This window comes from Pristiophorus japonicus, chromosome 10 (genome assembly GCF_044704955.1).
Source record: "Pristiophorus japonicus isolate sPriJap1 chromosome 10, sPriJap1.hap1, whole genome shotgun sequence".
Taxonomy (NCBI): Eukaryota; Metazoa; Chordata; class Chondrichthyes; family Pristiophoridae; genus Pristiophorus; species Pristiophorus japonicus.
This window is the reverse complement of record NC_091986.1, coordinates 54,640,061-54,664,417: the sequence shown is the minus strand read 5'-3', so window position 1 is coordinate 54,664,417 and position 24,357 is coordinate 54,640,061. Positions and strand designations below refer to the sequence as shown.

The 24,357-nt window shown below is 46.2% G+C and overlaps 1 protein-coding gene across 1 annotated transcript in view; it reads right to left on the bottom strand.

The window, feature by feature from the left end:
* Positions 1-24,357, bottom strand: part of myo16 (myosin XVI) — a 1,091,439-nt gene that overhangs the window by 84,605 nt on the left and 982,477 nt on the right. Inside the window, exon 31 of the mRNA XM_070891428.1 lies at positions 6,835-8,025. Coding sequence (XP_070747529.1) covers positions 6,835-8,025 — 1,191 coding nt within the window. The remainder of the gene's footprint in view (positions 1-6,834; positions 8,026-24,357) is intronic.

The following is a 24,357-nucleotide window of genomic DNA, read 5'->3' as shown; positions in this document are numbered from 1 at the left end:
TGTCCTGGGCAGTGCCACGAGGGCATGGTGCACAAACTGCCACTCTGGATTGTCCAAGGCAATGGCCCCACATTGCTTGGAAGGAGCTGGCTGGGCAAAATCCGCTGGAACTGGGATGCCATCCGAGCGCTATCACATGTCGATGAGGCCTCGTGTACCCAGGTTCTGAACAAATTTCCTTCTCTTTTTGAGCCAGGCATTGAAAACTTTTCCGGGGTGAAGGTACGGATCCACTTGGTCCCAGAGGCACAACCCATCCACCACAAGGCGCAAGCAGTACCTCACGTGATGAGGGAGAGAGTGGAAATCGGGCTGCAACGCGAGGGCATCATCTTCCCAGTGGAATTCAGCGAGTGGGCCAGCTCGATTGTTCCAGTACTCAAAAGTGATGGCATGGTCAGGATTTGCGGCGGTTATAAAGTAACTATTAATCGTTTCTCGCTACAGGACCAATACCTGCTACCTAAGGCAGACGACCTATTTGCGACGCTGGCAGGAGGCAAGACGTTCACCAAGCTCGACCTGACTTTGGCCTACATGACGCAGGAGCTGGAGGAGTCTTCGATGGGCCTCACCTGTATCAACACGCACAAGGGACTGTTCATCTACAACAGATGCACGTTTGGAATTCGGTCGGCTGCAGCGACCTTCCAGAGAAACATGGAGAGCCTGCTCAAGTCGGAACCACGCACCGTAGTTTTTCAGGACGACATATTGGTCATGGGTCGGGACACCTACAAAACCTGGAGGAAGTCCTCCAGTGACTGGATTGCGCAGGGCTGCGGCTGAAGAGGTCGAAATGCGTCTTCATGGCAACAGAGTTTTTGGGGAGAAAGATCACGGTGGATGGCATTCGGCCCACAGACGCCAAGACAGAGGCTATCAGGAACACACCCAGGCCACACAACATCACGGAGCTGCGGTCGTTCCTGGGACTCCTCAACTATTTTGGTAACTTCCTACCGGGGTTAAGCACCCTCTTATCCTCTTAGAGCCCCTACATGTGTTATTGCGTAAAGGTGAGAACTGGGTATGGGAAAAAAAACAAGTAATTGCTTTTGAGAAAGCCAGAAACATTTTATGCTCCAACAAGCTGCTTGTGATAGCATGTAATGCGTCGTCATACGGAATCGGGTGTGTATTACAACAAGCTAACGTTGCGGGGAAGTTGCAACCTGTCGCCGATGCCTCCAGGAGCTTGCCTAAGGCCGAGAAGGCCGACAGCATGATTGAGAAAGAGGCATTAGCGTGTGTGTTCGGGGTAAAGAAAATGCATCAGTACCTGTTTGGCCTCAAATTTGAGCTGGAAACCGATCATAAGCCCCTCATATCCCTGTTCGCTGAAAACAAGGGGATAAATACTAATGCCTCAGACCACATACAAAGGTGGGCACTCGCGCTATCAGCGTATAACTATACCATCCACCACAGGCCAGGCACTGAGAATTGTGTGGATGCTCTCAGTCGGCTACGATTGTCCACCACGGGGGTGGAAATGGCGCAGCCTGCAAACTTGTTGATGGTGGCGCAGCCCGCAGACTTGTTGATGGTCATAGAAGCGTTTGAAAATGATAAATCACCTGTCACGGCCCGCCAGATTAAGACTTGGATCAGCCAAGATCCTCTGCTGTCCTGAGTAAAAAACTGTGTACTGCATGGGAGTTGGCCCAGCATCCCCGTTGAAATGCAAGAGCTAATCAAGCCGTTCCAGCGGCGAAAGGACGAGCTGTCCATTCAGACAGACTGCCTGTTGTGGGGTAACCGTGTAGTGCTACCCAAAATGGGCTGGGAGATGTTCATCTCGGATCTCGACAGCACACACCTGGGTATAGTAATGATGAAAGCAATAGCCAGATCCCACGTGTGGTGGCTCGGTATCGACTCTGACTTAGGGTCCTGTGTACGGCAATGCCGCGTGTGTGCTCAGTTGAGCAACGTGCCCAGAGAGGCACCACTAAGTTTGTGGTCCTGGCCCTCCAGACCATGGTCGAGGATCCATGTCGACTATACGGGCTCGTTTCTAGGTAAAATGTTCCTAGTGGTGGTGGATGCTTTTTCAAAATGGATTGAATGTGAAATAATGTCGGGAAGCACCGCCACCGCCACCATTGAAAGCCTGAGGGCTCTGTTTACCACCCACGGCCTGCCTGACATACTGGTCAGTGACAATGGGCCATGTTTCACCAGTACCGAATTTAAAGAATTCATGACCCGCAATGGGATCAAACATATCACCTCGGCCCCGTTTAAACCAGCCTCCAATGGGCAGGCAGAGCTGGCAGTACAAACAATCAAACAGAGCCTCAAACGAGTCACAGAAGGCTCACTCCAAACCCGCCTGTCCCAAGTACTGCTCAGCTACCGCACGAGACCCCACTCGCTCCCAGGGGTGTCCCCGGTTGAGCTACTCATGAAAAGGACACTTAAAACCAGACTCTCACTGGTTCACCCCAACCTGCATGATCAGGTAGAGAGCAGGCGGCAGCAACAAAATGTAAACGATGGTCATGCCACTGTGTCACGGGAAATTGATCTGAATGATCCTGTGTATGTGCTAAACTATGGACATGGTCCCAAGTGGATCGCGAGCACGGTGATAGCTAAAGAAGGGAGTAGGGTGTTTGTAGTCAAACTAGACAATGGCAAATTTGCAGAAAGCACCTGGACCAAATGAGGCTGTGGTTCACAGACTGCCCTGAACAACCCACAGCAGACACCACCTTTTTCGAGCCCACAACACACACCCAAAGGATCAACGACACGACCCCAGACCAGGAAATCGAACCCATCACGCCCAACAGCCCAGCAAGGCCAGGCTCACCCAGCAGCCCTGCAGGGTCAACAACACGCCAGCCCAGCGAGGGCACAGCCAACACACCAGAACAAACATTTTTACCGAGGCGATCCACCAGGGAAAGAAAGGCTCCCGACCGTCTCACCTTGTAAATAGTTTTCACTTTGACTTTGCGGGGGTGGGGGGAGTGATGTTGTGTATCTGTAAAGCATGCACTCCCATGTTCCGCCAACATCCCTTGGGAACACTGTATATAAGCCGGCCCCTAAGGCCTGTTTCTCACTCTGGAGTGTCTTAATAAAAACTGAGGTCACTGTTACTTTAACCTCCCTGTGTGCAGTCTCATCTGTGTTAGGAATACAATATTGCTGGAGTTCTTTGAGGATGTAACAAGCATGGTGGATAAAGGGGAACCCAGTAGATGTAGTGTATTTTGATTTCCAGAAAGCATTCGATAAGGTGCCACATTAAAGGTAACTGCACAAGATAAGAGCTCACCGGGTTGGGGATAATATATTAGCATGGATAGAGGATTGGCTAACTAACAGAAAACAGAAAGTTGGGATAAATGGGTCATTTTCAGGTTGGCAAACTGTTAATAGTATGGTGCTGCAGAGATCAATACTGGGGCCCCAACTATTTACAATCTATATTAATGACTTGTATGAAGGGACTGAGTGTAACGTAGCCAAATTTGCTGATGATACAATGATAGGTGGGAAAGCAAATTGTGAGGAGGATGCAAATAATCTGCAAAGGAATATAGAAAGGCTAAGTTGAGTGAGCAAACATTTGACAGATGGAGTATAATGTGGGAAAATGTGAGGTTATCCACTTTGGTAGGAAAAATAAAAAAGCAAATTATTATTTAAATATGGAGAGATTACAAAATGCTGTGGTACAGTGGGGTCCTTGTACATGAAACAGAAACAATTAGCATGCAGGTACAGCAAGTAATTAGGAAAGTAAATGGAATGTTGGCTTTTATTGCAAGGGTGATAGAGTATAGAAGCAGGGAAGTCCTAATACAACTGTACAGGGCATTGGTGAGATCATACCTTGAGTACTTGCGTGCAGTTTTGGTCTCCTTATTCAAGGAGGGATATACTTGCATAGAAGCATAGAAACATAGAAATTTACAGCGCAGAAGGAGGCCATTCTGGCCCATCGTGTCCGTGCTGGCCGACAAAGAGCCACACGGCCCTTGGTCAACAGCCCTAAAGGTTACATATAAACCTATGAACAATGACGGAAAGTAAACCAATCGGCATCACCACAACTGCAACACCCCTTATACTAAAACATTCTACACTCTACCCCAACCGAAGCCATGTGATCTTCTGGGAGAGGCAAAAAACAGGCCAATTTAGGGAGAAAAATTCTGAGAAAATGCCTCTCCGACCTATCCAGGCGATTGAAACTAGTCCAGGAGATCACCCTGGCCGTATTCTATTCTTGCAGTACTTACCATTATATCTGCTCCATCCAACTAAAGGTCATCCAGTCTAATCCCAATTACCAACTCTAGGTCCATAACCCTGCGGTTACTGCACTTTAAGTGCCCATCCAAACATATTTTAAAAGTGGTGAGGGTTTCTGCATCCATCACTCTTCCAGGCAGCGAGTTCCAGATCCCCACAACCATCTGTGTAAATGCTGGCGTCCATTATTAATCCCCTCGAAACCTTACAGCAAACAACCTTAAAACTATGCCCCCTTGTAATAGACCCCTGCACCAATGGAAATAGACCCTTACTATCCACTATGTCCAGGCCCTTCAATATTTTGTTCACCTCAATGAGGTCTCCTTTCAACCTCCTCCATTGAGAACAAACCCACCCTATCCAATCTGCTCTCATAACTAAGATTCTCCATTCCAGGCAGCATCCTAGTAAATCTCCTCTGCACCCTCTCTTGTGCAATCATTAGAGGCAGTTCAGAGAAGTTTCACGACGTTGATTCCTGAGATGAAGGGGTTGTCTTATGAAGAAAGGTTGAGCAGGTTGGGCCCATACTCATTGGAGTTTAGAAGAATGAGAGGTAAACTTATTGAAATGATGATGTTTCTGAGGGGGTTTGACAGGATAGATGCAAAAAGGATGTTTCACCTCAAGGGGAAATCTAGAACATGGAGCCATAGTTTCAGAATAAGGTGTTGCCCATTTAAAACAGAAATGAGGAGGAATTTCTTCTCTCAGAAGGTCATGAATCTTTGGAATTCTCTACCCCAGAGAGCTGTGGAGGCTGGGTCACTGAATATATTTAAGGTGGAGAGAGACAGATTTTTGAACAATAAGCGAGTCAAGGGTTATGGGGAGTGGGTGGGGAAGTAGAGTTGAGGCCAAGATCAGATCAGCCATGATCTTATTTAATGGTGGAGCAGGCTCGAGGGGCCAAATGGCCTCCTATAGAAACTGACGCGGATTTTCGGATGATGTCACCAAGGGGCAGCATAAAGATGAGAAATAGGAAGGGGCCAAGGATAGATCCTTGGGGCCACCAGAGGTAACGATGTGGAAGTGGGAAGATAAGCCATTGTAGGTGATTTTCTAGCTACGATTAGATAGATAAGAATGGAACCAGGCGAGTGCAGTCCCACCCAGTTGGACATTTGTGGAGAGGCGTTGGAGGAGTATAGAGTGATCAACTGTGACAAAGGCTGCAGACAGGTCAAGCAAGATGATATGGGATTGTTTACATTTGTTACACTCACAAAAGATGTCATTTTTGACTTTGATTTGAACCGTTTCGGTACTGTGGCAGTGGTGGAATGCAGATTGAAGGGATTCAAATATGAAGATCCGAGAAAGATTGGTTAAAAAAAGGAATGAAAGAACTTGCATTTATATCACACCTTTCATGACCTCAGAAAGTCCCAAAATGTTACATAATGTAGGGAAACATGGCAGCCAATTTGCACACAAAAATGTCCCAGAAAATGGCAATATGACCATTTTTGTATGTGACCAAATAATCTATTTTAGTGATGTTCATTGAGGGATAAATGTTGGTCAGGACACTGGGGAGAACCCCCCTGCTCTACTTTGAATTGTGCTGTGGGATCTTTTATACCCACTTGAAAGGATAAACATTTTATTTGAAAGATGACACCCCTGACAGTGTAGCACTCCCTTAGTACTGTGCTGAAGTGTCAGGCTGGATTATATGCTCAAGTCTCTGGAGTGCGGTTTCAACCCATGACCTTCTGACTCAGATACAAGTGTGCTCCCACTGAACCAAGTCTAACACCATGGGGCCAAAAAGCTGGCGCACCTATGATTTTTTTCATTTCGCACGGATCCATGATGCAGTTGGATGATCAATTTTCAGTACTTTGACATTTTTTCAAAGTCCCAAAGGAAATCGGTCATAGTGGGGGTGGGACATAGACAGGAAGGCAGGCTGAGGGGTTGAATATGGATTGGACCGGAACTCCACCGCTGTTAATCTCCATGAAAGGGAAGAGAATCTGTCAGTTTTCACCTTCCGCCACTGGGCCAACAAGGAGGGTTTTGGCCGGACTAGTGGCCTTGCATCCAAGAGGGGGTGCCAGGCTGCCTGTTGGCCAAACCCGTGGGCACTATCTTGAAGGCCGATCGAGAAGTCGGCTGGCAAAAATTATTACATGGCCGCCCTGCTCGTGGGCCCTCCCCTTGAAGGGTCGGTGTGCTGTCACAGAAAGCTGTCGGGGGCACCGTGTGGTGAGGGATCAATTTTTCAACCTAAATTTCGGTCAGTGAATTTTTAAGGTGAGGGAAAGCAGCAGCGCGCATTCTGATGACGTGCTTGCGGTGGTCACCAGCATCAGGCGGTATCGGGTCCAGGCCGAAAAATCTCCGACCTGAATTTGGGTTGGGTCGGCCAGTTAACCACAAAGCGGCGGCCACGGGATTCCGATGGATGGCCACTGCAAACGGACAGTAACGGGTCTTTCTGAGACCCTGAATTTTGGCCCCCATTACTCTATTACTTACAGGTAGCTATATCTCCCTCCTCCTAATGCTTCTCAGGTTTATTGAACAGAAGTTAGATTTACTCACTCGCTTGTTCCCGTATCTTCCTTCCCGCTGCTGATTTTCGCAGAAGACTTCGTCCTGAGCTGAACAGACTGTTCAGCTCATCAAGTGGGCTGGTAATTGGCCTTGGGATAGTGGAAGAGTAAGGAAATAATGATGCGTTCCCTGCCGAGGAGGAAAAGTGCTTCCCAGGTTCTGTCCTGCAGGTTTTTACTGGTGAACAAGGCAACCTTGTAGAGTTTGTAGATGAAGCTCCTCCTTGTAAGGGATTCGGTTTCTGAGGTACTTTGGGAACATCTGCGCTCATACCTAGTTTTCCTGTATTGCCAAAACAAGGGGCAGAAGTGTCTGGTGGGAAAATAAAATGTGAAGTTGGCCTGTAAGGAGGAGTAGGAATTAATGGAAGAGGAGGAGGTGTTGGAGGAGGAGACATATTTCCTGATATACTGAACATACCCAGTCCAGCAGATGCTTGTGGCTCATTTTCTCCTTTTTGATGGCTTGGGTATTGTGGAGAAGCAGGTGATATGCTGTCCACTTGCACAGAGTAATTCAAATTAGTTTCCAGCACCGGCAACCTTTTAACCTCAAGGGGTGTAAGTGGTGATTCATCAGAGGCAGGTGAACATTGGACTGGTGTTGGAGGGAATACCAGCAGAGGGGGTCGGTGGGGGAGGAGGTTTGGAAATGGCGGCGGAATGTCACATACTAATTCTTTGCAGCCTGTCATGGTAGGGCTGCCTATTGTGAAATCCTCAGAGAATGTCGGAGTTTTGTTTTCTGAACGAGGGAGAGGACAAGCTGCCTGCTTTGAAAAGATAGAAGAGCCGAAGCTGCCTTCTAGCAAACAATATTTCATCTCTTCATAAACAGATTCTCCTTGATCGGGACTCTCCACCTCTGTTAGATCATTTCCATCTGCCCCACCAGTCCCTCCCATTTCTATATAAACAGGTTCCATGTCTTCTTCTTGTGACAGATGGAGACTTAACATGCCATAGTGGGGCCCATCAGCAGATGCGGCTCGTTGAATTGTTCCAGTGCTGTGAGATACTTTAGTCATTGTGCTTGTGAATTTAGGTGCTGCTGGTTTCCTTGTGCAGATCTCTTCATATGAACCTGTCAGTCTGGTGTTGGGACTTCTTTTAGGCTTTGGTGGGGGAATCTTTTTCATTGTGCTGTAATCATCGCTGTGAGGTCTTGGTTTAGTCAGAACTATGGATGAAAAAGAATAAAAAATTAGGTAAATCAAAAAGCAATTATTTCACTTCTTATGTTCCTGCTTAAAATGTTTGTTAGTGCAATAGGTACAAAAAGGATTTTATTTCTCTGGATCGTTTAAAAAAACACTTGCTTGTTACCCTTCTGTCAGCCTCTTTTTGCTGAGGTACAGTAGGTACAGTTCAAAAGGTACTAGTATCTCTTCGATACCGCACCTTGTTGGACATTATTCATTGGTGAGTCTTAGGCAGTGATGTTGGCACTCTACGTCAGTTGGTGGGGGGGAGGAAGGGAGGGGGCAGGGTGGGTGAGACTTTACAGCTAAGCCTACTTCTGTCTGCCTCTGAGGTCCACATCTTTTTAGTGGGAGCGTTCTATATACAGTCAGGTTTGCCCAACTACTGTCAAGCGAATGCCCGCGAAAATCTTACACCTGGTAAAAGCAGATGTAAGGCCTGCTTTTACCAGCGGAAGAGATAAACGAATATAAAAATATATTTTTTTGAATTATTTAAACATTGAAACACGTAAAGTAAGTTAAAGTTACTTTTAGCCCCCTTACAACATTTAAATTTATTTTTCAAAAACATTTATTTTTGTTTTAAATGTTTAATTAAATTGTATTTTTTTTATTTATTTGTTATGTAAATGTGTTTTTCTATGATCCCCAATCATGCTTATCGGGATTCCATACATATGGAATCCTCATAAGCATGAATGGGGATCCCGTTTCTTTCATTGGTTGGTCCGGCCCACGTGATCCCAGCGGTGCTGGCAACCCGCAGAGCCCCTGGCATATGTGGGCCTCTACACATGTCTACACATAGAGGCCCAGGTGTGCGAGTCTAAGTGGATCCAGGACCATCAGGCAGGTGCATCGATTTTTTGCCATTCAAAGGCATGCACATGCATGAAGCCTCCGACAGCAAATTGTTTGCCCATTTAGTATAAGTAGCACGAGATGAAATCAGGCTCAACTGTAATGTTTTTGTCATTTGAATTTGAGTTTTTTGATGATCCCTCTATGATTTCAGTTAGCTTCCCTATTATAAGCACTGCATTTGCAGTAGATTCTGAGTCAGGATAGCCAAGGGGTTGAAGACACTGTGTTCAGGTCACAGCCTCCTCTGGAGGTGTGGGTTAAAATCCCACTTTTGACATTGCCTACTTTATGGGGTTGCGAGTAATATATTAGCAAACCATCGTTGACACCTTCACTGAAGTGTACAAGAGTCTGGACCAGAAACGAAACATCAGTCAGATAAAGTTTCTCTACCAACCTGCCCCTGCCACACAGTACTGCTCCCTGATTATCAAGATTCATGACGAGACCTTGGATAATGTGGACTACTTCCCATACCCGGGGAGCCTATTATCATCAAGGACAGACATCGATGACGAAGTCCAACACCGCCTTCAACGTGCCAATGCAGCCTTCAGCCGCCTGAGGAAAAGAGTGTTCGAAGACCAGGATCTCAAACCTGGCACCAAGCCCATGGCCTACAGAGCAGTACTGATACCCGCCCTCCTATATGCTTCAGAGACATGGATTATGTACTGTCGGCACCTCAAAGCGCTGGAGAAGTACCACCAACGCTGCCTCTGCAAAATCTTCAAATTAATTGGCAGGATAGGCACACCAACGTCAACGTTCTCTTTCAGGCCAACATCCCCAGCATCGAGGCATTGACCACACTTGATCAGCTCCAATAGATGGGACACAATGTCCGCCTGCCCGATACTAGACTCCCGAAACAAGCGCTCTACTCGAAACTCTGTCACGGCAGGCAAATCCTAGGAGGGCAGAGTAAAGGCTTCAAGGACAGCCTCAAAGCCACCTTGAAAAAATGTAACATCCCCACCGACTCTTGGGAAACCCTGGCCTAAGACCACTCAAAGTGGAGATGAAGCATCCGAGAAAACGGCGAACACTTCGAGTCTCTTCGCCGAGAGCACGTGGAAGCCAAGTACAAACAGCGGAAGGAGCGTATGACATATCAAGCACCCCACCCACCCGTCCCTTCAACCACCATCTGCCCCCGCTTTGACAGAGACTGTAGATCCCATATTAGTCTCATCAGTCACCATAGAACTCATTTTAGTGTAGAAGCAAGTCATTCTCGACTCCGGGGGACTGCCTAAAAAGAGAATTAGAATATATAGAGGATTGATTAAAGGACAGAAAACAGAGAGTAGGGCTAAATCGGTCATTTTCAAGTTGGCAGGCTGTAACTAGTGGAGTGCCGCAAGGATCATTGCTTGGGCCTCAGCTATTTACAATCTAAATCAATGATACAGATGAAGGGAGCAAGTGCAATGTATCAAAGTTTGCTGATGATACAAAGCTCGGTGGGAAATTAAGCTGTGAGGAGGACACAAAGAGCCTGCAAAAGGATATAGACAGGTTACGTGAGTGGGCATTAAGGGCATTAAGACTAAATGGCTTACCCCTTATCCTTAGACTGTGACCCCTGATTCTGGACTTCCCCAACATTGGGAACATTCTTCCTGCATCTAACCTGTCTAAACCCGTCAGAATTTTAAACGTTTCTATGAGATCCCCTCTCATTCTTCTGAACTCCAGTGAATACAAGCCCAGTTGATCCTGTCTTTCTTGATATGTCAGTCCCGCCATCCCGGGAATCAGTCTGGTGAACCTTCGCTGCATTCCCTCAATAGCAAGAATGTCCGTCCTCAAGTTAGGAGACCAAAACTGTACACAATACTCCAGGTGTGGCCTCACCAAGGCCCTGTACAACTGTAGTAACACCTCCCTGCCCCTGTACTCAAATCCCCTCGCTATGAAGGCCAACATGCCATTTGCTTTCTTAACCGCCTGCTGTACCTGCATGCCAACTTTCAATGACACCCAGGTCTCGTTGCACCTCCCCTTTTCCTAATCTGTCACCATTCAAATAATAGTCTGTCTCTCTGTTTTCACCACCAAAGTGGATAACCTCACATTTATCCACATTATACTTCATCTGCCATGCATTTGCTCACTCACCTAACCTATCCAAGTCACTCTGCAGCCTCATAGCATCCTCCTCGCAGCTCACACTGCCACCCAACTTAGTGTCATCTGCAAATTTGGAGATACTACATTTAATCCCCTCGTCTAAATCATTAATGTACAATGTAAACAGCTGGGGCCCCAGCACAGAACCTTGCGGTACTCCACTAGTCACTGCCTGCCATTCTGAAAAGTACCCATTTACTCCTACTCTTTGCTTCCTGTCTGCCAACCAGTTCCCAATCCACGTCAGCACACTACTCCCAATCCCATGTGCTTTAACTTTGCACATTAATCTCTTGTGTGGGACCTTGTCGAAAGCCTTCTGAAAGTCCAAATACACCACATCAACTGGTTCTCCCTTGTTCACTCTATTGGAAACATCCTCAAAAAATTCCAGAAAATTTGTCAAGCATGATTTTTCTTTCACAAGTCCATGCTGACTTGGACCTATCATGTCACCTCTTTCCAAATGCGCTGCTATGACATCCTTAATAATTGATTCCATCATTTTACCCACTACCGATGTCAGGCTGACCGGTCTATAATTCCCTGTTTTCTCTCTCCCTCCTTTTTTAAAAAGTGGGGTTACATTGGCTACCCTCCACTCTATAGGAACTGATCCAGAGTCAATGGAATGTTGGAAAATGACTGTCAATGCATCCGCTATTTCCAAGGCCACCTCCTTAAGTACTCTGGGATGCAGACTATCAGGCCCTAGGGATTTATCGGCCTTTAATCCCATCAATTTCCCCAACACAATTTCCCGACTAATAAGGATTTCCCTCAGTTCCTCCTTCTTACTCGACCCTCTGACCCCTTTTATATCCGGAAGATTGTTTGTGTCCTCCTTAGTGATTACCGAACCAAAGTACTTGTTCAATTGGTCTGCCATTTCTTTGTTCCCCGTTATGACTTCCCCTGATTCTGACTGCAGGGGACCTACGTTTGTCTTTACTAACCTTTTTCTCTTTACATATCTATAGAAGCTTTTGCAGTCCGTTTTAATGTTCCCTGCAAGCTTCCTCTCGTACTCTATTTTCCCTGCCCTAATCAAACCCTTTGTCCTCCTCTGTTGAGTTCTAAATTTCTCCCAGTCCCCGGGTTCACTGCTATTTCTGGCCAATTTGTATGCCACTTCCTTGGCTTTAATACTATCCCTGATTTCCCTTGATAGCCACGGTTGAGCCACCTTCCCTTTTTTATTTTTATGCCAGACAGGGATGTAGAATTCTTGTAGTTCATCCATGCGGTCTCTAAATGTCTGTCATTGCCCATCCACCGTCAACCCCTTAAGTATCATTCGCCAATCTATCCTAGCCAATTCACGCCTCATATCTTCAAAGTTACCCTTCTTTAAGTTCTGGACCCTGGTCTCTGAATTAACTGTTCATTCTCCATCCTAATGTAGAATTCCACCATATTATGGTCACTCTTCCCCAAGGGGCCTCGCACAACGAGATTGCTAATTAATCCTCTCTCATTACACAACACCCAGTCTAAGGTGGCCTCCCCCATAGTTGGTTCCTCGACATATTGGTCTCAAAAACCATCCCTTATGCACTCCAGGAAATCCTCCTCCACTGTATTGTTTCCAGTTTGGTTAGCCCAATCTATATGCATATTAAAGTCACCCATGATAATTGCTACACCTTTATTGCATGCACGCCTAATTTCCTGTTTGATGCCCTCCCCAACATCACTACTACTGTTTGGAGGTCTGTACACAACTCCCACTAGCGTTTTCTGCCCTTTGGTATTCCGTAGCTCCACCCATACCGATTCCACATCATCCAAGCTAATGTCTTTCCTTACAATTGCATTAATTTCCTCTTTAACCAGCAATGCCACCCCGCCTCCTTTTCCTTTCTGTCTACCCTTCCAAAATGTTGAATACCCTTGTATGTTGAGTTCCCAGCCTTGGTCACCCTGGAGCCATGTCTCCATCATGCCAACCACATCGTATCCATTAACTGCTATCTGTACAGTTAATTCGTCCACCTCATTCCGAATACTCCTCGCATTGAAGCACAGAGCTTTCAGGCTTGCCTTTTTAACACACTTTGAACCTTTAGAATTTTGCTGTAAAGTGGCCCTTTTTGTTTTTTGCCTTGGGTTTCTATGCCCTCCACTTTTAATCTTCTCCTTTCTGTCTTTTGCTTCTGTCTCCATTTTGTTTCCATCTGGTTCGCTGCATTGGTTCCCATCCCCCTGCCATATTAGTTTAACTCCTCCCCAACAGCACTAGCAAACACTCCCCCTAGGACATTGGTTCCGGTCCTGCCCAGGTGCAGACCGTCCGGTTTGTACTGGTCCCACCTCCCCCAGAACCGGTTCCAATGCCCCAGGAATTTGAATCCCTCCCTGCTGCACCACTGCTCAAGCCACATATTCATCTGAGCTATCCTGAGATTCCTACTCTGACTAGCATGTGGCTGATCTGATCATGGACTCAGCTCCACTGCCCTCCCAGCTCCCCATAACTCTTTATTCCCTTATTGCTCAAAGATCTGTCTATCTCCACCTTAAATATATTCAATGACCCAGCGTCCACCGCTCTATGAGAGAAGAAATTCCTCCTCATCTCAGTTTTAAATGGATAGCCCCTTATTCTGAGTTTTAGTTTTCCCTGAGTGGAAACATCCTCTCTGCATCCACCTTGTCGAGCCTCCTCATTATCTTATCTGTTTCGATAAGATCACCTCTCATTCTTCTGAACTCCAATGAGTATAGGCCCAACCTACTCAACCTATCTTCATAAGTCAACCTCCTCATCTCCGGAATCATCCTAGTGAACCTTCTCTGAACAGCCTTCAATGCAAGTATATCCTTCCTTAAATATGGAGCCCAAAACTGTATGCAGTACTCCAGGTGTGGCCTCACTAATACCCTGTACAGTTGTAGCAGGACGTCTCTGCTTTTATACTCTATCCCCCTTGCAATAAAGGCCAACATTCCATTTGCCTTCCTGATTACTTGCTGTACCTGCATAATAACTTTTTGTGTTTCATGCACAAAGACCTCCAGGTCCCTCTGTACTGTAGCACTTTGCAATTTTTCTCCATTTAAATTATAATTTGCTTTTCTATTTTTCCTACCAAAGTGGATAACCTAACATTTTCCCACATTTTACTCCATCTGCCAAATTTTTGGCCACTGACTGTCTATATCTCTTTGGAGATTTTTTGTGTCCTCCTCACAATTTGCTTTACCTCCCATCTTTGTATCATCAAGATATTTATTGAATGGTGAGAAACTATTAAATAAAAACAGAAACTGCTGAAAATCTCAACAGATCAGGCAGCATCTGTGGAGAAAGAGAGTTAACGTTTCAGGTTGATGAACCTTTGTCAAAATATGCAAAAGTTCAAAATGTAACAGATTCTGAAGGAAGTGCAAGGAGCACTGAAAGGGGGATGGGGAGGAAAGAATAAAAGGGAAGGTCTGTGAAAGGGTGGAAGGCAGTGGAGATTTGAGAGTCAAAAGGGATGATGAGCCAAACTGAGATGGTAATGGCGCAATATAGGAAACAAATGATGAGGTGTGAATGGCGGAACAATTACCAGCTGCCATGGGAAACAGGAAGAAAAAAAATATAAAAAGGTCGGGGGAGAGGGGGGCGGGTGGCGGCGGGGGGTGGTTTATTTTTAAAAAAGCAGAGGAAAGGGAACAAAATATGGGCAGATGTTATGGACTGAAATTGTTGAGTCCAGCAGGCTGTATTCCCATTCCTCTCTTTTTTAAATTTTATTTTTGTATTTATTTTTCTCTGTTTCCCTTGGCTGATAGAAATTAATTATTCCGCCATTCATTGTTTCCTAACTTGGGCCATTATGATCTCAATTTGGTCTCTCATTCCTTTTGTCTCTGAAATCTCTCCTGCCTTCCACCCTAACACAGACTTTCCCTTTTGTTCTTTCCTCTCCTCACCCTTTCAGGGCCCCTTGCACTTCCTTAAGAGTCTGTTACATTTCAAACTTTTGCCAGTCCTGACGAAGGTTTATCGACCTGAAACATTACCTCTATTTCTCTCCACAGATGCGACCTGACCCACTGAGATTTCCAGCATTTTATTTTTTTATTTCAGATTCCAGCATCCGCAGTATTTTGCTTTTTCATTAGAAACTATTAAATGTTGGTGTTCAGAGAGACTTAGGTGTCCAAAGTACAGGAAACACAGAAAGTTAGCATACAGGTACCGCAAGCCATTCGGAAGGCAAGTGGCATGTTGGCCTTTATTGCAGGAGGGCTGGAGTACAACAGTAAGGAAGTCTTACTACAATTGTACAGGGCTTTGGTGAGACCACACCTGGAGTACTGTGCACAGGGGGTTTTGGTCTCTTTATCTGAGGAACGATATACTTGCCGTAGAAGCAGTGCAATAAAGGTTCACTAGATTTATCCCTGGGATGAATGCATTGTCTTATGAGGAGAGATTGAGTAGATTGGGCCGATACTTTCTGGAATTTAGAAGAATGAGAGATGATCTAATGAAACATATAAGACTCTAAGGGGGATTGACAGGGTGGATGCTGATAGGTTGTTTCACCTGCCTGAAGAGTCTAGAACGAGGGGGCTTCAACTCAGGATAAGGGTTGGCCATTTAAGACTGAGATAAGGAGGAATTTCTTCACTCAGAGGGTTGTGAATCTTTGGAATTCTCTACCTGAAAGGGCTTTGGATGCTGAGTCATTGAGCATATTCAAGGCTGAGTTAGAGAGGTTTATGGACTCTCGGGGAATTAAGGGATATAGAGATCTGACGGGAAAGTGGAGTTGAGGTTGAAGATCAACCATGATCTTATTGACTGGCGGAGCAGGCTCAAAGGGCCATTTGGCCTACTCTTGCTCCTAATTCTTGTGTTCTTATATAGTACATTTGGGAGACCTGGAGTTTCCATTGAAATTCATCGCCAATGCTTAGTGTATCAGAAAGTATGGAATTCAGGCAAAGAGAAGAAAACTGTAAATTATAGAAATAAAAAATAAAAAATGCTGAAAATGTAGTTGCTCCATCAAAATCTAAGAAGAAGAATAAAGGTTAATGAAGGATTGTAAAATCTTTGTCAGAAAAGAATGGGGCAAAGATTGTCAAATAATAGCACTGATAGCTAAGAACCGCACGAGCCTGGTTACGTATTAACGTTTAATATGTAGGTGATGTGTTAATATATCAAAATTAAAACATAGCATATTTTCTAGCAGAATGTAATGAATGATTAGAAAAAAGTGTGAAGAGATATGCCAACAATAGGATCACAAGATAAGGCATAACAACTGAATGGGAAAAAAAGGATGTGAAAGTAAGAGAGCATAACATAAGAATATAAGAACATAAGAAATAGGAGTAGCAGTAGGCCATTCGGCCCCTTGAGCCTGCTCCGCCATTCAATAAGATCATGGCTGATCTTCTACCTTAACTCCACTTTCCTGCACTGTCCCCATATTTCTTGATTCCCTTAGTATTCAAAAATCTATCACTCTCTGTCTTGAATAAACTCAACGACTGAGCACCCACAGTCCTCTGGGGTAGAGAATTCCAAAGATTCACCATCATCTGAGTGAAGACATTTCTCATCATCTATCCTAAATGGCCAACCCCTTATTCTGAGGCTGTGATCTCTGGTTCTCGACTTCCCAGCCAGGGGAAACATCCTCCCTGCATCTATCCTGTAAAGCCCTGTAAGAATTTTGTTTGTTTTAATGAGATCACCTCTCATTCTTCTAAACTCTAGAGAATATGGGCAGAGTCTACTCAATCTCTCCTCATAGGACAATCCTTCCATCCCAGGAATCTGTCTGGTAAACCTTCACTGCACTCCCTCTATGGCAAGTGTCATGTATTCAACTGTCATTGTAACCCATGTATCAACTGACCTAAGTTGTACACCGTGAGAACACTGACCACTAGGTGGTGAACTTGTGGGAAACACTCCTAACCTGGAATTTCAGGTATAAAAGAGGAAGCTCCACTCACCTTTTTCACTTTAGTGCTGGCGAATAAAGGTAACTGGTCACAGAGTGACCTTCTTTCAAGTATGGGCTTTGTGTGCATTTGTACTGTATAGTAAGGACATATTATTGGCGATGAGAAACTGGGATTTAAACCACACGAGCATGGCCACTAGCAGCACAGATGAGAGGTACTATGTTGGTGATGATTGGGACGATTTTATTGAGAGACTACAGCAAAGTTTCGTCACTAAGGAATGGTTGGGACAGGATTCGGCCGACAAACGCAGGGCTCATCTCCTGACGGTTTGTGGATCCAGGACATACTTCCTGATAAAGGACCTTCTAACGCCAGAGAAGTCGGCGGACAAGACTTTTGAAGAGCTCAGTAATTTGATCGGGGAACACTTTAAACCGGCGAACAGCATGCACACGGCGAGACACCGGTTTTACACGCACCGGCGGCGAGAAGGGCAAAGCATTCCGGACTTCATGGCAGACCTCCGGCGACTGGCGAGCCTATGAAAGTTCCCAGATGCATACAGAGCAGAGATGCTGCGAGATTTTTTTATTGAGGGCATCGGGCCGCTGGGATTTTCAGGAAACTGATTGAGACCAATGACTTGACCCTGGAAACGGCGGCTTTGATGGCCCAGGCATTTATCTCAGGAGAGGACGAGACCAGAATGATGTTTGTCAAAAATCTTGGTATAAATGCAGCAAATGGTCAGGGAGTCAACATTGTTAATGCGGCACACAGTTCTCCAGGCAGACAGGGGCAATTGGACATGCCCGAGCATGTAGTCGAACCCAAAGGGGGAATTCAACAGAGACAATGGCTAGCTGAACAGTGATTCATGCCATTGCAATGGACAGTGCAGCCAGTAATGGGGCCATCAACACCTCTCAATGGTGCGCTTAAGGACAGTTACAGAGACAGTCAGAGACGATCAACTGGTAATGGTCCTTTTGTTTCCAACAACTGCTCATGTTGGAGGTGTGGAGGCAAACACACAGCCAGAGCTTGCAGGTATCAGCAATATACCTGCAGAAACTGCAACGTCAGTGGTCACTTGGCGCGTATGTGCAGGAAGCCTGCAGCCAGGTTGATGTACGAGGAGGATGGGCCCGATGTAAGCCCGACGAGGCCAAATGAACACTGGGGGAATTCGCTGGAAGCTGAAGTTCAGCGAGTTCATGTGGAGCACATATACAGTTCATTCACCAGGATGCCACTGATAACGATGAAGTGCTCCTCAATGGCATCCCAGTATCAATGGAGCTAGACACGGGAGCTAGCCAGTCCCTGATGAGTATCAAACAGTTCGACAAGTTGTGGGCGTCGAAGGCCAGGAGGCCAAAATTAGTGCCAATTGATGCACAGCTACGGACATATACAAAGGAGATCATTCTGGTGCTAGGCAGCGCACAGTAGTCGTGACCCACAAAGATTCGGAGAACAGGTTGCCACTCTCGATTGTCCCAGGGGACGGTCCCGCATTACTGGGGAGGAGTTGGCTTGCTGTCATGAACTAGAAATGGGGCGATATCAATGCAATTTCTTCTGTGGAACGAATATCATGCTCACAGGTCCTAGACAAATTTGACTCACTACTGCAACCCGGCATTGGCACTTTCATGGGAACCAAGGTAGTGATTCACATAAAGCCGGACGCCAGGCCAGTACACCACAAGGCCAGAGCGGTGCCATACGCGATGTGGGAAAAGATAGAAGGCGAAATGGACCGCCTGCTGAGGGAAGGCATCATCTCGCCAGTCGAATTCAGTGACTGGGCGAGCCCGATCATGCCGGTGCTCAAGGCGGATGGGTTAGTCAGGATATGCGGTGATCACAAGGCCACCATCAATCGGGTGTCACTCCAAGACCAGTATCCTCTACCGGGAGCGGAGGACCTCTTTGAACTTTAAAAAAAATTGGACCTGATCTCAGCTTATACGACCCAAGTGCTGGCGAGTGAGTCGAAGAAGCTGACCACCATAATGACACACAAGGGGTTGTTTGAGTACAACAGATGTCCGTTCGGGATTTGCTCAGCCGCCGTGATCTTTCAATGTAACATGGAAAGCCTCCTCAAGTCAATTCCAAGGACGGTGGTTTTTCAAGATGACATCCTCATCACGGGTTGCGACAATGAAATACACCTCCACAACCTGGAGGAGGTGATACGCAGACTGGACCGGGTATGTCTGTGACTGAAAAAAGCAAAGTGCGTCTTCCTAGCTCCAGTGGTAAAATTCCTGGGGATGAGGGTAGCAGCAGACCGGATCAAACCTATTGCGTCCAAAACGGAAGCGATCCAGAGAGCAACCAGACCCTGTAACATGACGGAGCTGCGTTCGTTCCTGGGGCTCTTGAACTATTTTGGTAACTTTCTTCCCAAATTGAGCACGCTGTTAGAGCCGCTACACGTGCTCCTACACAAAGGTCTCAATTGGGTCTGGGGGGATAGCCAGGAAAGGGCTTTTGATAGAGCGCGCAATTTGTTGTGCTCCAACAATTTGTTAACACAATATGACCCATGTAAGAAACTTGTTTTAACGTGCGATGCGTCGTCCTATGGGGTCGGGTGTGTGTTGCAGCATGTTAATGCCAAGGGTCAGTTACAGCCGGTAGCTTATGCCTCCAGAAGTCTGTCCCAGGCAGAAAGGGGCTACGGGATGAAACATAAAAACATAGAAAATAGGTGCAGGAGTAGGCCATTCGGCCCTTCGAGCCTTCACCGCCATTCAACAAGATCATGGCTGATCACCCACCCCAGCACCTCCCCCCCCCCATGCCCCCTCCACACCCCCCGACCCCCCCAGCCGCAAGGACCACACCCAACTCCCTCCCGAACACATCCAATGAACTGGCATCAATAACTCTCCACGGCAGGGAACCCCACAGGCCAACAACTCCCCGAGTGAAGAAGTCTCTCCCAATCCCAGCCCCAAACAGCCCACCCCCCCATCCCAAGAACGTGCCCCTCGCCCCCGGCTCCGGATCCACCCAACACCGGGAACACTCCTCCCGCACCCAACCCGCCCCGTCCCGTCAGAATCCTTCCCAAATGCCGAACACCCCCGGATGTCGAGCTCCCAGCCCCGGCCACCCCAGAGCCACGCCCCCGCGACGCCAACCACACCACATCCACCAACCGCCATCTGCGCAGTCAACCCGTCTACCCCACTCTGAAAACTCCCCGCACCGAGGCACAGAGCCCCCAGGCCCTCCCCTCCAACATACTTCGCCGCCCCAGACCTCCGCTGCAATGTGGCCCCTCCTGTCCCCCGCCCTGGGTTTCTCCGCCCCCCACCTCCACCACTCTCCCCTCCATCCCACGCCCCCGTCTCCCCTCAACTTCCCTCTGCCTCCCCACACAGGCTCCCATCTTGGGGGCAGTAGAAAAGAAAGCGCTAGCATGTATATATGCAGTAAAAAAAATGCACCAGTACCTGTTTGGCAGGAAATTTGAGCTGGAGACAGATCACAAACCCCTAACGTCCCTTTTGGCCGACAACAAGGCCATAAATGCAAATGCATCAGCCCGCATACAGAGGTGGGCACTCACGTTAGCCGCCTATGACTATATAATTCGGCACAGACCGGGCACTGAAAACTGCGCCGATGCACTCAGCAGGCTCCCACTAGTCACCACCGAGGGGACAACTGAGCATGCTGCTGAGATGGTCATGGCTGTTGAAGCTTTCGAAAGCGAAGGCTCACCCGTGGCAGCCCGTCAGATCAAAGTCTGGACAAATAGAGACCCGCTACTGTCTTTAGTTAAGAAATGTGTCCGGAATGGGGACTGGGCAGCTACGTACTCCTGAGGAATTTAAACCATTTCACAGGCGCAAGGATGAACTCTCGATTCAGGCCAATTGCCTACTATGGGGAAACCAAGTAGTCATGCCCCAGAGAGGTGTTCATCCGAGAACTCCACAATGAGCACCCGGGCAATTGCCAGGTCACACGTTTGGTGGCCAGGGATTGATGCAGATCTGGAACTTTGAGTTCGCAGGTGCAACACGTGTGCCCAGCTGGTCAATGCGCCCAGGGAAGCCACCCTTAGCCCATGGTCCTGGCCCGCCAAGCCATGGTCACACATCTATGTGGACTACGCAGGTCCTTTCCTGGGAAAAATGTTTTTGGTTGTAGTAGACGCCTACTCCAATTGGATCGAGTGTGACATTCTTAATTCAAGTACATCCCCTGCCATGGTAGAAAGTCTACGGGCAATGTTCGCCGCCCATGGTCTACCAGACGTCTTGGTCAGCGACAATGGCCCGTGCTTTGCAAGCATTGAATTCCAGGACTTCCTGGCAGGAAATGGTATCAGCCATGTCAGAATGGCACCGTTCAAGCCGGCCTCAAATGGCCAGGTGGAACGAGCAGTGCAGATAATCAAACAGGGGATGCTCAGAATCCAAGGGGGTTCCCTACAAAGCCACTTAACATGTCTCCTGTTGGCCAATAGATCCCAACTACACTCGCTCACAGGGGTTCCACCTAATGAAAAGGACGCTCAAAACCAGGTTATCCCTTATACACCCCACCATGAAAGAAATTGTTGAGAGCAGACGCCGGTCACAATGTGACTACCATGACGGGAATGCGAGGGCGCGATGTATTGATGTCAATGACCCTGTCTTTGTCCTCAACTACGTTGCAGGGCCCAAATGGCTCACAGGCACTGTGATTCCTAAAGAGGGAAATAGGATTCTGGTAGTTAAACATACCAATGGACAAATCAGCCGCAAACACGTGGATCAAACAAAAAGGAGGTTCAGCAACCCCATAGAAGAAGCAGAGGAAGAACATGATGTAGAGTTCACTCTACCACAGGTGACCGAACACCGGAACTAAGTGGAGGAGAGCCCAGTCATTGTGGGCAGTCCGGACAGGCCTGAGGCACCGCAAACAGCAGACACTCAGGCCAGTGCCCAACAACCGGAGCCCCAACTCAGGTGCTCTACAAGGGAGCATAAACCACCAGAGAGACTTAACTTGTGATCCCAACAAGACTTTGGGGCGGGGGTGATGTCATGCATTCAACTGTCATTAATGTATAAACTGACCTAAGTTGTACACCATGAGAATACTGACCACTAGGTGGTGAACTTGTGGGAGACAAACCTAACCTGGACTTTGAGGTACAAAAGGGGACGCTCCACCCACCTTCTTCACTTCAGTGTCGGCGAATAAAGGTTACTGGTCACAGAGTGACCTTCTCTCAAGTATGGGCCTCGTGTGCATTTGTACTGTACAGTAAGGACATATTACCAAGTATATCCTTCCTTAGGTAAGGAGACCAAAACTGTACACAATACTCCAGATGTGGCTTCATCACGGTCCTATATAATTGCAGTAAGACATCTTTACTCTCATACTCAAATCCTCTTGTAATAAACTCTCACCCTCACCCAACAGACCATTTGCTTTCTTAATTGATTGCTGTATTTGCATGATCACTTTCAGTTATTCACGTACAAGGACAGCGAAATCACTCTGAACACCAACATTTCCCAACCTCTCACCATTTAAAAAATACTCTGCTTTTCTATTTTTCCTCCCAAATGGATAACTTCACACTTCAGTATGTGTGAAACAAAACTAAAGAGGAAAAAGGGGAGTGGAGGACCCAGTAAATAGAGAGAAGAGAATCTGAAATTGAGAAAGAAAGAGGAGAATTTGAAACTGCGATATAAATGGGAGGATAAGAAACCAAAGTAGAAAGAAGGGAACCTGAGACAGACATAGAGATAGATTGACAATGGAATACCTAAAACAGAGATATAATTAGAAATGGCGATAGAAGCACCTGTAACAGAGACAGAGGCAGATAAAAATAGTGATAGGAGAACCTGAATCAGAGATAAAGATAGACGGAGATAAATACGGAAAAAGGGAGAACCTGAAAGAGGGATAGAGATAGAAGAAAGAAGAACTTGAAAAGGGGATAGATAGATAGAGATCAATATGGAGATAAGAGAACCTGAAAAGAAATTAGAGATCGATCTGGAGCTAGAGATAAAGATCGGATAATCTGAAAAGGGGATAAAGGAAGTGAAGTTACTGAGAAATAAATGAAGAAGAGCAAAGAAACAAGGTGGGAGACCCAGGAAACAGAAAGCTGGTCAGAGCAGGTAGATGTCAAATTAAATCTGGAACAAGGGAAAAGAGTTTAAATGTTGAACAAAGAGAAAGTGAACTCTAGTGGCAGATAGCAAGAGACCATGAGGTAAAGCAAACTGGCATATGAGGGTGTACGCATTAAGCTGGCACCAAGATGCAGGAGGAAAAAATAGGAAATACAGACTGGGAACTTATCCACAGTCAAAAATAGAGAATCTATAATTAAGCTTTATACTGTGTTATCAGTAATCTTATGACTTTTGAGCCTGCAATGAATGGTTTAAGTATTGCTCGCATGACTGCACTTTATATTGCACGAATGATCCTTTAATAATGGCTTTTCTTTTGTGAGCTAAAACCATTGGTGAAGATGGAATTTTACTTCAGTTACTGAAAGAAATGTGTTTTCATTCACCAGTAGTTGTGCATATTGAATGTCTGTAATGAACCATGCATGCCACTGAGTTACAGAGACATTCTACCTAATGAACCTTAGGTGGAGACGAATTATTACAACTTATTTCTTCTTCAGAACTTGAGCTTGTTTCGCACATAGCTAACCATAGGTTATATATCTATGCTGCTACAAGTGTTTATACTAAGCTCTGATGACAAGCTTTCAGAGTATCGCTCCACTAATGTTCCAATTAGAAAAGAATGTTTTCTACACTGCCTCCAAAGCCCAAGTACTACTCCATAAAAAACAAAAGCACAACTCATTCCCTGAATCCTACCATGCATGAAGTGCAGTTTATTAGGTTTTAACCTGTCCCAATGAAATGTGAAAGGTTAAACTGTAGTGACTTCCCTTGAAAGTTGCAACAAATCATAACTTAGATGAGATGAGATACCCTACCTCTATTACACATTTATGAAACAAAATTTGCACTGACGTCAACAAGAGTTATATTTTTATAATTTCATCATTCAGCAGCTGCAATTGAAATTGGGTCCCATATGGTCTATCTATAGATGATACTGAATTGTGCTCACCACTTGCTTCCTGTCAGTTGAACCAGAGGCAAAGCGCATCAGTCAGTGCCACAGGTAAACTAATCCAAAGTGCTGTGTTCTGCACTTAAATATATGTCACTCACTTCAAGTAACAGATAACAAAGGGAAGTTGTCTTGATATTGGGGGCTGTAGTGATTAAAGTCACAGAATGATGGGAATGGCAATATATAGACAGCATTGCATAGAGATAATATGGGAGTGAGGCTGTACT